Source organism: Kwoniella dendrophila, chromosome 2 (assembly GCF_036810415.1).
Source record: "Kwoniella dendrophila CBS 6074 chromosome 2, complete sequence".
Taxonomy (NCBI): domain Eukaryota; kingdom Fungi; phylum Basidiomycota; class Tremellomycetes; order Tremellales; family Cryptococcaceae; genus Kwoniella; species Kwoniella dendrophila.
In genome coordinates this window covers 2271388-2286639 of record NC_089477.1, presented here as the reverse complement: position 1 = coordinate 2286639, position 15252 = coordinate 2271388, and the positions used below count along the sequence as shown (strand labels likewise).

The window sequence follows — 15252 nt, the reverse complement described above, 5'->3', positions numbered from 1 at the left end:
GAAGGCGTGAGATCAAGGGACTGCAAATAGGCGTTTCTGGCTTTTATCCTGTAGCATCCTTCCTTTCGATTGTTTAAGGATCGTGAAAATGAGGATTTTGGGACTGAACGGTCATGTTCTCCTTTCTGCGGTGTTCTGGCTTGGGGAAGTAAAAGGCGCAAGCGAGAATTCAATGATCAAACACTGTAAAAGCTCTATGAATGACAACTCACAGGATAGCTGTTACACATTGATTGAGCATTTACTTCTTTGCATCAAAACAAGAACTTTCACTCTATACAACAGATATATCCATGTATTCATATTCTTTTCGCTTCGGCATCTCTCAATTTTGACTAGGAAAGAAGGTATCTGAAAGAAGACGAGAAGATTCCAAAAACATGTGTCATCCTCTTTATCATATCTTTCCACCTCTTTCCAATCCAGGTCCAGCCCCACCGCCACCTGATCCACCACCACCACCACCTCCATAAGCCTCACTAATCTTTAAAGCCTGTGCAGCTTTCTTTAATTCTTTTTGTCGTTCTTCATAGGCGTCATAAGCATATACAATTTTCTTTTTGGTTATATTAGGGTTGTTCATCGTATTACTGAGATTTGTATAGTCTTCTTCTGATGAATCATTATTGTTATCTATGTCATTATCATTATTATTTCTATTATAAGTATTATTTCTCCCTTGATCACGGTATTGTGCTCGTGGATCGGTCGAATTAGGTTCAAACATATCATTGGGATCAAAGTGATCTATAATCAATTGTGTTAGCTATATCGCTTTGTTTTGCTCAAAAACAGGCGGAACTCACTTTCTTCGTCCACGACAGCTCTTCTTTTTCCTAAAGCTTTTCTACTTGGTTTTAGAGGTTTAGGAGGTAAGTCATCACCATCAACGTCTTCACCAGCTATAGGTCCGCCTGGATGACTTTGATCAGATGAGCCACCTGTACCACTTCTAGAGGGAGTATCGCCCGAACCATTTCTAGAAGGCATAGGACCCTCTGAAGATCCACCATTTAGAGTTTGACTATTCGCCAGGTTGTTCAAGGATTGATGAGAAGCGTTATTATTTTTGGCGAAAGGATTAGGTAAAGGTCTAGGTCCACCCATACGAAGTCTTCCTAATGGCGAACTGGTCCTGGCTCCTGGTACAGGCGAAGACGATAGTTTAGGTATTTGAGGCAAGGGATGTCGGTCGGGCGAGGGCGTACGTGATTGGAACCCGGATTCTGTCTGTGCATTTCTAAATGGGTTGTTTGATGCGGGAATGGGGACAGGCGCTACAGCACCGCCAGGTGGTGGTAAGGGAATATCATAGTTTCTGGGTGAAGATGTGACTCTTGGTGCCGAGTCTACTGGAAGGCGAACATGAGGAACGGGCGAAGGTGATCGCGATGACGATGCTTGAGCTTGACCAGAAGGTGGGAATAGACCTGCTTGTTCGTACATGGGTTGCTGTTGCAATCTCTTGTCAGTGGACTGCAGCTTTAGATGCTGAAAGGGAAACTCACGTTGCGATCAAATCTAGTCTCTTTCTTGCTTCTCTCCCTAACTTCCCTCAATTCCTGTTCTTCTCCAGCCAATTTACTTAGATCATCATGTTGTTTCAAAGCTTCCCCTAAAGCACTATGCGCTTCCAACAAGATTGCCAAGGCCTTCTCCTCCAATGTATCATGTTTCGTATTATCTGAATTAGGGCTTCCGTCAAGAGTAAGAACAGCATGACGTTCTCGGGAGCGATTCGCTTCTGCTTGAGCCCAATCCATTTGGTTTGTTAACGATTCATGAGCAAGGAAGACCTTTCGATAGAATTCCTAGTGAGAGGTCATCAGCGTTGCATTACTGTACAGATATATCAATGGACTCACCTGAATCACTGGCTTATGATCCAAGTCCTCTGGTTTGGTGAAGACCAACGCCTCGCTCAATACTCTCGCACTTTCTTTTGCAGCTGTACACTCGTCAGTCAACTTGCGAATATCCTCTCCGTGATTTGGCAGGTTCGTATATCCAGGACCACCATAATTACCAGGTGATGGACCTCTCTGTGCCGATGGAGGTAATAGTCCTTGATTCTGTGGCAATAATGACAGATGCTGGAGAGATGGTGAGGAAGGTCGACGAGAGCCTGGACCGGTCGAAGGGTTTGAATATGCTTGGGTTGGTCGCTGGTTGTAGAAAGCTTCGGGACTGAAGATTGGGTGATCTGCTGGTAATGGATTGCCCTGTGATAAAAGATGAATGATCAATACCAAATTGTCGCCGTAGCGCGAGATTGGTTGGATGAAAGACTCACAATCTCAGACTCCTGGGGTAGTTTCACTTTCTTCCACAATTCCCCCAACCCTTCGCAACCCTTCTCCTGACCATAAGTGAAAGTTAAATCGGATAAGATATCGGTAAGAAGTTTGTATGTCGGTTGTGAGACGAGTGGTTTGCTCGGAGAGGCAAGTAGGATGGGTTCCAGTGTGGCGAGAAGCTTCTTACTTGACGCGTGTTCTGGATACGACGATTATTAGCTTGTATACTTTCACTAGATCTCAATGCCCACGCACGCCTGGAGGATGAGGTACTCACGTCTGAAACCTTTGACTGGAACATTTCTCATCAGATATAACCATACTTTTCCCGCATTTCTTCTTTCCGCCTCGTTGCCATTCTTAAACTCCTTCCGTATTGCTCGAGCGGCATCTTTGGATACCCCTTCTACAGCTTCAGATCGTTGTATGCGGTCGCAGACATCGTATATATATCCTGGTGCTGGGTCAGACATCGTACACAGCCAATCTATATATACGTGATACACAGATTAGTGAAGTCCACGACACATTGATTCCATTGACTGGCAATATGTGCAAAAGACTTACGAATAGCTCCACCCACGTCATTAGGCGTTTGCGTTTGCGTTTCTTTCTGGTCTTTCTTCCGACCATCTCCACCAAAATCGAGACCCAATAATCTGCCTCTGGGAGGTTCATCATATTCATGTGAATGAGAAGTCGAATGACCATGTGTTGACGAAGGTTGACTTTCACTCTCACCACCTCTCCAACCATCATAGCTTTTTCTAGGTTCTTCATGTATAGGTTTTGCATCTAAACCAGCATTACTCTCCCTTTTATCTTTACCTTTACCCCAACCCATACCTAAGAAGCCACGTTTCTTCTCCTTTTGACCATGTCCGTCCATCTGACTACCTCTTCTAGATAAATTCACAGTATTAGGCATCTCTTCTGTCCGTGCTGAAGCTGCATATGCATTGGTTGGTTGATCGATAGACTGTTGAGAGCTTAGAGGCTGCGAAGGGGTTACTGTATATGGATGTGGAGATGGGAAAGAAGTAACGTCAGGCATAGGGTATGTGTTGGCTAAAGGCGATCTAATCGCTTGATTGGGTTGTTGTGGCTTTTGTAATTTTGATTGTTGTAATGCGGATGTGGGGGGTTGAGTCACTGTAGCGCTGTTAATGGGATAAGGGTAATTGTTACTGTTGTTGTTATTGTTGTGTTGTGTATATGTCGAACCTGTGTGAACTGATTCGTGATCGGAGCGATTTGATAAGGATCCTGTAGCTGAAACTATAGAATGACCTCTTTCTCTTCCACTTGTATTTGGTGGTACACTAATGATATCACCTGCTTCTCCTATATGATTTCCATAATGAGTTGTTGACATGCTATTCAAACTTGACTGTGAGTGACGAGCACTGCCTGGTCCAGGCGGATAAGGTGGACGCATGGAAGGTGGCGTAGCGGGTCGTGCTCCTGGGGGGAGGTACAAAGCTGTCTGAGTTGTTGCACTTGAAGGAGAATTATGCGTTGAAGATGGACTTGATGATGCAAATGCTGCGTTCGGTATCGCTAAAGGTTCAGTCATGGACGAATCATAAGAAGGATCATATACATTATTAGGAGAAGGTACAGGTATAGTGTTATTCGGTGGTGAGTTGATTGGCCATTGATCCTGTGCTGATATTCCTCCATACCCTCTCGATTGACGTTGTTGCTGCTGCTGCTGTTGTTGTTGTTGTAAAGGTGGAGGTATCTGATTTGACGGTACTCTTCTAGATTGATCCCTTTCTTGCATTTGTTGGATCTCTAATAAACTCGGTGCACCAGGATGTGAACCACCAGAAGGACCTCTTTCTTTGCCCTTTTTACCATTGGGAGGAGGAGGAACGACTTGACTGTGAGTGCCTCCAGGTACTGTTTCTCTACCTGCGTCAATTGGAAAAGGTGTTACTTCCGGTTGATGAGAATGTCCACCGAAAGGCCATCTGTGTTCATGATGATTATGCTGTGAAAACTATGTTCATTAGCGATGGCGGTGTTTAAAAAAAAGATAGATCAACGTACGTTTGTAGGTGTTGAAGTACCTGAAGGAGGTTGTGAGGGTATCCCCGTTGAAGGTGGTAAAGGATCTACGACGGGCGATTTGCTCGTTCGAAAAAGTCTCTTCATACTGTTAATTCGTTCATAGGTGATGGACTATTATTGATGAGATGAACAAGTATGATGAGAGAAGAAGAAGGATTGATTGATGAATGATGATGAAAGTTATTGGAAGTTGTTTGCTTGCTGTTATCTCTTTGTGTTTTATGATGTTGGGGTAAAGGATGGGGTAGAGTTTGATAATCAAAATGCAATACCGATACCGCAATACCAAGAGGTTTTTCCAGCTGCGCCTTTGATATTTTTGTTTGTTTCCACGTAGTTCAGGAGATGTACTAAGGGGTGGGTATCTCAATCTATGTCGATCTATGATCTATGGTCTATCAGCAAGAACTACGACTGACAAAAAGGTTAGTCTCTCTTTTGCTAATAATGCTATGCTAAATCTAAGACTACTTGGGTTTCAGAGTTGATACGGTGATACTGTACACATACCATATCATAGCCTTACACCGCCTCGTAACGACGCCCAGGTCTAACGCAGATAATCATTAATCACATGCACAACACGTGGCTTGATCATGGCCTTTGCCGATTTAATCTCCGCTGATGTGGGTCTGATTTACCTCCGCTACCGACTATCGTATAGTCCACGTCATGCTAGCTTATCACTCTTATAGCCCTCGTAACCCTATATACACACCAAATAGACAATACAACATCACTGGTTCTTCTTCTCCTTTATTCCACTTCATCAACCTCTTTCCTTCCTCTCTTACTATTCTTAACATATTCTAAAACATATCTTAAAGCAAGATAAACAGGATGGCTGACGCTAACGATTATGGAGATGACCTTTACGGTGGTATGTCGTAATTCAAATTGTAAGGTGAACAGAAATCCAGCATTGACGATTCCGATTCCCTCCCTTACAGATTTGGATTTAGAAGATCTCGATGCCACTCAATTGGAAGAATTAGTTGAACCACCTGAACTTGAACCTATCCCAGCTGCATCAAGTTCAGCTGTAACTCAAACTTCCAATGTAGCTGCTAGTGTACCTCCTGTGCCTGCTACAGCGACAGCTGTAGCTCAGAATCAGCAGGCAACAGGTGATTTCGGTAATGATCAACAACAGCAGCATAATCAACAACAACAACAATATGGTTTCGGTGCAAATGAGGTTAATCAACAACAAAGTCAAGATGTAGCAATGGATAGGATAAGACCAAGTGATATGCCTGATGAGGGGTTAGTATCATTTTCAATAATTTCTTCTCGTTTGTTGCGTTCTCGTGTATTTGCTTTTACGTAGCGAAAGAAGCGGAGTAGGATATCATATTCAGTGTGCATTGGCTTTACTTTGTGCTTTACACAGGGAAGGAGATGAACTAGAGAGCTGGACAGGTGGCGAAAGCTTATTTGAATGCGATTAGTCTCTGTCCGGCGGTACCATAGCTTCTGGGTATCATAGACACATAGTAGATTCAGAATAGTACTATTAATAGGAGAAACAGTTTGATATAGTAAAGTAATCTCATATTCGTCTTCCTTCTGTTATTATCTTGATCTAGTATAGTATAATCATAGTAAGATAGACTCATAACTGATTATACTATACCTTTATACCTTGTCTACCTTGACATACAAATTACATAAAAACTTCAATTGTATGACCATAATACGTTATAAACATAATTGGACACCGAATGTACCGATATAATAAACAATGCTCCTCAAACCATCATGATTGGTCACCTGGCTGTTTCATTCTGACTTATCAATCCCACTTTACCATATCTCTGATCCTCTATCTTCCTCTCATTCTTCTTGAAACCGCTTCATATATCATGACTAACCTCAATATCGAAATACAACTTGGGAAAATAGCAAGATGTTCATTGGTGGATTAAACTGGGAAACAACAGATGGTCAGTATTCTCAATCTATATAACCTTGTATGCTTCGACGATACACGTTGAATGTGTTCGACCATTGCTCCAATTTTACCTTTTTGGTAATTTGTGCCCTTGCTAACGGAATAATTGCCTATATTGATTATATATAGATGGTCTAAAAGCTTATATGGCTCAATATGGTGAAATTGATGCATGTTCAATCATGAGAGATCCAACTGGTCGATCAAGAGGCTTCGCATTTTTAACTTATAAAAGTTCAGATAGTGTTGATAAAGTATTACAAAAAGCACATACATTAGATGGTAAACAGGTTAGTGTTTTTGTATTCTCTTGCTATATATATGCAATAGAAATAAAAACAATACTAATTATATTGATTGATAATAATCAAAATAGATTGATCCAAAAAGAGCTATACCAAGGGCAGAGCATGAAAGAACAGCCAAAGTTTTTGTTGGTGGATTATCACCTACTGTAACAAGTGATATTTTAAAATCTTTTTTAACACAATTTGGACCTGTTATGGATGCTACAGTAATGTTTGATAAAGAAACTACAAGATCAAAAGGTTTTGCTTTTGCTACTTTTGCAGATGAAGATTCTGTTAATAGAGCTATGGAAAATTCTGGTATTGAATTAGAAGGTAAAGCTGTAAGTTGTTCCTGACTATAATTGGCTTCTCCCTTTTACAAGCTTTATATAAAGTACCAGTCATAGGATCGTGTCATGCTTTTTTTACCTTTAAGAAGCTAATTCTTAACAACTTTGTATCGTCTTCAGATCGAAATTAAAAGAGCTCAACCTAGAGGTGCAGGTACGCAACCAGGTAAATTCACTCCTGGATCTTCCGGTCCGCCAGGATCAGGAAATAATCGATTCAATGGTGGTGGTGGAAACCAATTCAACAACAATAACAACAACAACGGTGGTGGTGGTATGAATATGGGTTTCAATAACAGTAATAATGGTGGCGGTGGATTTGATCCTAATGCTATGGCTATGATGTATCAAAATATGATGAAGAATAATGGAATGGGTGAGTGAAATATATCTATTAAGTGTGGTTAAATTTTCAATATGAATAAAAGGGCATCTATCTGACTTTCACTACGTTGTCGTTCTTTGCAGGCTCAATGATGCCAGGATTCGATCCATCATCAATGGCAATGATGTATCAAAATATGATGAAATCTATGGGCGGAGGTAATAACAACAATGGTAACAATGGTGGAAATGGTGTACCTGCAATCAATCCAAACATGGCAATGCGAAATGGAATGGGTGGAATGATGGGTGGTGGTATGGGTGGTATGGGAATGGGAATGAATAACATGGGTATGGGTATGGGAGGTATGGGTATGGGTATGAATGGTATGGGAGGTATGGGCGGTATGGGTGGAATGGGAATGGGTGGGATGGGTATGGGTATGGGAGGAGGAATGGGGGGTGGTATGAATAACAGAGTGAGTACTCTTCCTCCTCTTCCCATTGAAGCTATTTTATAAGTATAGCGCTGACGTATTCACGTCTTTAATAGGGAATGAGTGGTGGACAACAAATGAGACCTGTACCAAATGCGCCTCGAGGTCCAGCAGCAATGAGATCAGGTCCATCACAAGGTGGAACTACACCTAACAACGGCCAAAATGGTAATCCACCTACTGGTCCAGGTGCACAAAGATATTCAACTCAAGGTAATGCAAGAGCTAAACCATATTAGAACCGAGAAATGCCATCGAAATATATCTCTTCTATTTATGTAATTTACTAAATCAAATATAAAATCGCATGTAACATGTTATTCCATTCCACCTTGTTTGGTTTTATAGATTAAGGTTGTACTTCGAACTATCAATTGATATCTTCACGTGCACGCTCACCTGTTCGCTTGCATAATAATCAAACGTGCAGCAGTTTATCATTTGTATAACAAAAAATCATGCATCACGTTTCAAGATAAAAAATGAATGAAGCGAAAAAATTCAAGTAATATATATGATGATATGTAAAGAAATTTCGTTGATTGAATGAATGATTGAATGGATTGATTTATTGTTATAGTTCAAATTTCCTTTATTTCTGATTTTTTCACAGAAGAACTTCTACTTGATTCTTCTTTTTAAGCTGATATGATAATGAGAGTGGCGAGGAGTTTTTTTTTCGATTGATTCTCTATAGAGATCGCGAATGTAAATTGGATTCAAGCCCCTATTGTTGCCAATGTTGATATCCACCGTTTCTTGAACCGTAATGTCCACCACCACCATAATGTCCCCAATCTTGACCACCGTATCCACCTGCATTACCTCCATAAGGGTACGAGTTGAAACCTTGTTGAGCTTGTGGATTCAAGCCTTGTTGATTTTGTCCGGCAGCAGCAGTAGTTGCATTTGACCTAGCTTGTTGACCTGCACCACCAAGTGATTTGAAGCCGTCATCAGGTGTAGTAGCTTGTTGTCTTGCTGAAGCTGCTGTAGAGGCGCCTGTGTTGGAAGATGTTGTTGAAGATGTACCTAAGAAATTATGTAATCCACTTTGTTGTTGTGAATTATATGATCCAGGTGCTAATGAACTTTGTCCAGTTGATCCACCTTGAGCTTGCTGTTGTTGTGATCCGGGGGTGTTTTGTGCCTTGGATTCTCCATATCTACCTAATCCACCACCAAATGATTGATCATCGTATGCTGCTGATGATGGGTATGATGGTGGTCCACCGTATGGTGAATGAGATGAAGGTGGTTGTGGTTTGTTACCTTGGATAGGAGCTGGAGGAGCTTGTGGAGCGGGTTGCCCGTACAAGTTTCTGCCGGCTAATGGGTAATACTGTTGGAAACCAGCTTGAGGTGCTTGGCCATCTACGGTTTGAAGTGTGAATCAGCTATAGCAGATCTCAGCCAATACGTTTTCACTTACATTGATAGTATGGGTTGTAAGGACCTTGTTGGTAGTAACCCATGTTGCCCATTTGTGAGTAATATCCACTTTGTTGGTGAGGAGGTTGAGAAGGAGCGGAAGGAGTGTGAGAAGGAGCAGGAGCAGCGGGTTTAGGTTCATCGACAGGTGGTCGAGGGTAACCAGAAGCAGTGTATGAGTCGTAGGCCTGTATAAACGAACATTGATAAGTATCCAGCTAATCACGCAACGATCGACTTACCCTGTGAGAAGCACCGTATGGATCATTAGCTTGGGAGTGTTGGGATTGTTGTTGAGCTGGTTGACCAAACAAGTGAGATTGTTGACCGAAACCACCGAAAGAGTTATCATAAGGACTTGAAGTAGGTTGTTGAGATTGTTGTTGAGCAGATTGTTGACCTTGAGCTTGAGATTCAGAAGCTTGTTGTTGTGGCTGAGAACCGATAGGGTTATAGAAATCTTGCTGTCTGTAATATTGATTGGCCTGGTGAGATGGATGAAGACCTTGATCTTGGGTTTGGGAATGAGCAGGAGCTTGTTGTTGTTGAAGATATTGATAAGTTTGCATTTGTTGTTGAAGAGTTTGGTGAGGAGAGGTGTATGATTGTTGTTGAGCAGCTTGTGGTTGGGTTTGGGTTTGAGCTTGAGGTTGATTTTGAGTAGGCTGAGCGGATTGTTGTGAGTAGTATGGGGCGGATGGAGCTGATGGCGCAGCAGCAGGTGTAGGAGCAGAAGGTTGTTGAGCAGGAGCAGCTGGTTGAGTTGATCGCACTGGAGAAGCAGCGATTGGTGCGGGAGCTGGTGCAGCTTGAACTGGGGATTCTGGTTTTGGTTCAGCAGCTGGAACAGGTGAATCTACACCATCACCGTTGATACCACCGAAACTAAGAGATCCGAATTGCATTTCCATACCGGCAAGACCTGACCCAGCAGTTGGTGGAAGTACAACACCTTGACCTTCAGCATCCTTGTATCGCTGAGCAGCTCTGGAGCTTGATCTAGGTTGTTGAGCAGCTTGGACACCTGGAGCAGCTTTACCAATTACGCTGTTAAAACCTGGTGGACCTTGGTATGTTGTTACTGGTTCAGCAGCGGCAGCAGGTTGACTTTCAGCTTTAGCCCATTCTGGTTGAGCACCTGAACCAGCGATAGCAGGATCAGACTCCCATGCATCAGGTGAAGCTTCGGTTTGAGCAGGAACAGATTCTTCTGGTAAGAGGTCTTCAGCAGGTTTGGCAGTGAATGGTTCCTCAGCAACTGGTGCTTCCTCTATAGCGGCAGCGGCTTCTTCTACTTCTTCGGGTGCTGGTGCATCTCCTAAAGCTTCTATTTCTTCAGCTGGTGTTTCCTCTAATGCTTCTGGTGCTACTTCAGCTTCGTCTTGAGCAACAGGTTCATCTGAAGTGATAGTTTGTTCTGGTTCTGGCTCTGGTACAGGTTCTGGTACAACTGGTGCGGGAGGAGGTACTGGCTTAGGTTTCTCGATGGGTCTATTCGACAAAATCAGTATTGAATAGAAGGTTCGGAGGCTCACGAAAGCACTTACTTGGCAATCTGAGCCCAAGTTAATTTAGGTTTAGCAGCAGGAGGAACGGAAGAAGGAGCGACTTGAACTGGCTTTTCAATATCTTTTTGCCAACCTGTACCACCGGTCTTAGCAGCTTTTTCTAATTCTTTTGGTGCAGGTGCGTCACCCCAGCCACCAGATGCAGAGAAATCTTCACCTTTACTAGTATCAGCAATTACTGCATTTTCAGCTTCTTGATCATCGGCCGAAGTAGCTTGTTGAACTTGATTTGCCCATCCTTCTGTGGTTGTAGCAGTTGTAGTTGGTAAGTCTTCTGAAGTAGTTGGTTTTGAAGTTCCATTCACATTACTAGCACCACCTCTTCCACCTCTAAATCCACCTCTTCCTCCTCGTCCACCTCGGAATGGTTCTGTATCATCAATCATTTAGTATAGATGTACTTGGAATAAGCAGAGTAGGAATAGCTCACCTCCACCACGTCCACCTCTACCACCCCTTGCACCACCACGTCCACCTCGAGTTGGTCTGTCACCTCTTGAAGCAAATCCTTCACCATTTACATTTTCCCAACCACCTGTATCAGCATTTCTATTTGAATGACCTTTTGAGAAAGTTTCCTTTGGTTTAGTTGATTTCTTCTTTGAAGCTGAAGTGAATTGTGACGCGCGGCCTAACGACAAAGAGGCATATTAGCTCAATGTATAAAGTAGAATCAAGGGAAACACGTTTTATCGGATGAAAGATTTACCTTCTGTGATACTTAAAGCTGCTTCTTCGACATTTCCTTTTGTATCTTGTAAAGTAAATGCTAAATCTCCTTCATCCCAATCTGGGAAAATAGCTTGAAGCTGAGATAACTGTGAAGAATACTTCACAGCTAATTGATCTACTGAAGCCATTGTTGGAAGTAAACAATGGGTTGAATGTGTGGAAAGGGGGAAATGTAAAGAAGACCTATAGAACTAATTGGAACAAAATTGTAATGAGACCTTGAACAGATGATAGATAGAATCAAGGTAAAGCAGCGTGATATATATATTTGATCACCTGTTATACGTGTTGAGTGTGTTTTGATTTATATATGAATATACCAAGCAATATGTAGAGATGGAATACAAGATTGAATGTGTATATAAAAGTTGAATGAGATGGAGTCAAGTGGTATAGTATGGTAATCATGGTGGTTAGCGATGTTCCATGTTCTGTAATCTGTATGCTGTATTCTGCTAGCGGTGTATTCGTGATTACGATTTGATGCCGCAGGGTCTCCGCGTTTATGCAACTTGACGAGGTTTAAGCACATTGTGCCACACTCATATAACACTAAATCATTCTCCGATTTTCACCGAATATAATGAAAGACATCTTTAAATGCCCACGCGACCAGATCTTTATCATAACGTCAGCAGGGGAGGGGTTATATATATGTATGTATATATTGCCACATCATGCCATTCAAACCTCAGGGCGAGTGTGGAGATTTTTGATTATTTTTGTATTTTTGTATTTTTGAGATTTTCAGAATTTACCGGTCCATGCTGGGTATGTAGATAGCGTGAAGGTTTTTATCATATTAACATCAATAAAATCAACCTATAATCGTGCAATAATCAAGCTGTATTCACACTAGCTATATCATATCTCTTTACGATCTACAACACTTCGCGATCTATCTGTCTGGCTTTCATTAGCTCATTGACAACATTTAAATAAACTTTCCTTTTCACCTTCCTTGCCACCAACAAAACAGACATTCGCCCAACATGTCATCAGTAGCTGGATTACAACGGATCGCCCCCGTGCCAACATCGGCAGATTTCATAGACATTGTTCTCAATGCTACTATGAGAAAGACTCCTACAGGTGAGTCATTATCCATCAAAAGATAGAAATCGACAATGTAGCTGATCATTTGCTCTTCATATAGTCATTCACAAAAACGTGAGCAGATTTTGGTTTTAGGTTGAAGGACAAAGTTGTAAAGTTGTTATATACTAACCATACATATTTTGTGCAGTTTAAAATATCTCGTATCAGAAATTGTAAGTTGACAATCAATCTGAAGATTCTCGTATCTTAGTGCTGACATTGTATATTTTACAGTCTACATGCGAAAGGTTAAATTCACTCAAGATACTTTCGATGAAAAATTAGGAAAAATCATATCAGAATTCCCTGTTCTTGATGTGAGTCTTTGAACATGATCTGACCCATATATAACTTTAGCTGACATTGTTAACCTTTTGACAGAACTTACACCCATTCTTATCGTCATTGTTGAACGTTTTATACGATAAAAATCATTATAAACTTGCTTTAGGTCAAATCAATACAGCTAGACATTTGATTTCACAAGTTTCAAAGGATTATAATAGATTATTGAAATTTGGTGATTCATTATATAGATGTAAACAATTAAAAAAAGCTGCTTTGGGTCGTATGGCAACTATAATGAGAAGACAAAAAGATCCTTTAGCTTATTTAGAACAAGTTAGACAACATATTTCAAGATTACCCGCAATTGATCCAAATACAAGAACTCTGTTGATCTGTGGTTATCCAAATGTCGGAAAATCCAGTTTTGTAAACAAAATCACTAGAGCTGATGTTGATGTACAACCTGTAAGTTTCGACTTTAAGTATTAACGCGCGCTCTCAGCAATGTAACGGACTAATCTTGTTGAAACGGCTTCATAGTACGCTTTCACAACTAAATCACTTTTCGTTGGTCATATGGATTATAAATATCTTAGATGGCAAGTCATCGATACTCCCGGTGTACTTGATCACCCATTGGAAGAAATGAACACTATTGAAATGCAGTCTATCACTGCTTTGGCTCATTTACGAAGTGCCGTTTTATACTTTATGGATTTGTCAGAACAATGTGGTTACACAATTGAAGCTCAGGTAAGTTGTGGGTTACTAAGAATGGTCAAGATTGATAACTTACGATATACTCCAGTGTAAACTTTTCCACTCTATTAAACCACTTTTCACTAATAAACCAACAATTCTCGTTATAAACAAAATTGATATTGTTAGACTTTCAGATTTATCACCTGAAAATCGAGCATATGTTGATACAATTTTATCTGATAAATCAGTTACAGTTGTTGAAGCTTCAACATATTCTGAAGAAGGTGTAATGGATGTTAGAAATGTTTCATGTGATGCATTATTAGCTCACAGAGTTGAACAAAAATTAAAAGGAAATAGAATTGAATTAGTTGCCAATAAAATTCATGTTGCTGTACCACAAAAGAGAGATGATGTTGAAAGAAAACCTTTTATACCTGATTCAGTTAAAGATAGAGTCAAATATGATAAAGAAGATCCAAATAGAAGAAGATTACAAAGAGATGAAGAACAAGAAATGGAATTATCTGGTATGGGTATTTATTCTGCTGATACCAAGAGTAAGTCAAACGAATTATATATTTACACCAAGTATATCGCTAATCAGGATTCTGTTTCTGTACTTTAACAGAAGATTACATTCTTGCTGTTGATGAATGGAAATACGATAAAATTCCTGAGTTCCTTAATGGAAAGAACATTGCCGATTTCATTGATCCTGATATCGCTGAGAAACTTGATGCTTTAGAAAGAGAAGAGGAGGCTTTAGAAGCTCAAGGTTTCTATGATTCTGATGAATCTGAAATGGTGAGTGATCCAATTTGCGCAAAAGCATGAACGGCCGGTTGACACATACTAATCGTGATTATTCTGTTCGTTAGATCGACTCTGATGAAGAAGAATACAGAGATGCGGCCAAACAAATCGAAAAGAAGAAAGCATCTATAAAGAAAATTTCACAAGAAAAGAATCATTTACAAAATCGACCAATCATCCCAAGAAAGAAGAGACATGTTACATTATCAGAATTTACAACTGGTATGAGAAAATCTGGACATGATCCTTTGGTATTAGAAAAGAGAGCAGCAAGAATGATGGAAGGTAAAAAAGAAGCTTGGGAAGCTGCTGAAGCCAGAGATGCTGCTGAGGCTGGAGCTTCTGGGGATATGGATATTGATATGGATGGTGAACCATCTTCAGCTTCAGTTTCTGGAAAATCAAGAAAATCAGGTAAACCAATAAGAACAAAATCTGGTATGACTGTATCTGTATCATCATCAAGACAACCAAGATCAAATAGACAAATGGCAGGTTTAGCTACAGTTGGACAATCTGATAAAGCAAATGAATTAAGAGATTTCGCACAAAGATTACCTAATAGATTAGCTAAAGCTTCAGAATCTGATAGACATGTTCCTATAACTAGACCTAAATGGATGTTGGCAGGTAAAAGAAAAGGTGGTAAAACTGATAGACGATAAGTTCAAGAAAAAAAAAGATCGTTATCATTTCTTTTTTTGGATATTTAGATTTCTTTTCCTCTTTCATGGATTTTTTTTTGTATGTACTTTTAGATATATATATACCTTTTATGTGGTGTGATGCATATTGATTAGCTGGATGTGCGGGAAAATGAACAACCAAT

At 40.6% G+C, this 15252-nt stretch overlaps 4 protein-coding genes across 4 annotated transcripts; 2 read left to right on the top strand and 2 right to left on the bottom strand.

Moving 5' to 3' along the window:
* Positions 1-397: 397 nt before the first annotated feature.
* On the bottom strand, positions 398-4457 carry L201_002245 (uncharacterized protein; the record flags this gene model as incomplete). The annotated part of the gene is made up of 8 exons (XM_066218022.1): positions 398-747; positions 807-1452; positions 1509-1811; positions 1866-2222; positions 2294-2496; positions 2575-2784; positions 2865-4293; positions 4353-4457. The coding sequence occupies 8 exons, from the start codon at positions 4455-4457 to the stop codon at positions 398-400; spliced, it is 3603 nt and encodes a 1200-aa protein (XP_066074119.1).
* A 756-nt stretch (positions 4458-5213) lies between these two features.
* L201_002244 (uncharacterized protein) lies at positions 5214-8027 on the top strand (the record flags this gene model as incomplete). Its single annotated transcript, XM_066218021.1, has 8 exons — positions 5214-5253; positions 5324-5639; positions 6279-6319; positions 6457-6617; positions 6704-6958; positions 7088-7343; positions 7436-7770; positions 7845-8027. 8 exons carry the CDS (start codon positions 5214-5216, stop codon positions 8025-8027), a joined length of 1587 nt encoding a protein of 528 aa, XP_066074118.1.
* Positions 8028-8515: 488 nt separating this feature from the next.
* On the bottom strand, positions 8516-11647 carry L201_002243 (uncharacterized protein; the record flags this gene model as incomplete). Its single annotated transcript, XM_066218020.1, has 6 exons — positions 8516-9162; positions 9221-9407; positions 9462-10710; positions 10767-11157; positions 11218-11418; positions 11497-11647. The coding sequence occupies 6 exons, from the start codon at positions 11645-11647 to the stop codon at positions 8516-8518; spliced, it is 2826 nt and encodes a 941-aa protein (XP_066074117.1).
* An 864-nt stretch (positions 11648-12511) lies between these two features.
* Positions 12512-15088, top strand: L201_002242 (uncharacterized protein; the record flags this gene model as incomplete). Its single annotated transcript, XM_066218019.1, has 9 exons — positions 12512-12611; positions 12676-12689; positions 12766-12790; positions 12852-12934; positions 12999-13370; positions 13446-13658; positions 13714-14167; positions 14239-14414; positions 14489-15088. 9 exons carry the CDS (start codon positions 12512-12514, stop codon positions 15086-15088), a joined length of 2037 nt encoding a protein of 678 aa, XP_066074116.1.
* Positions 15089-15252: the final 164 nt, after the last annotated feature.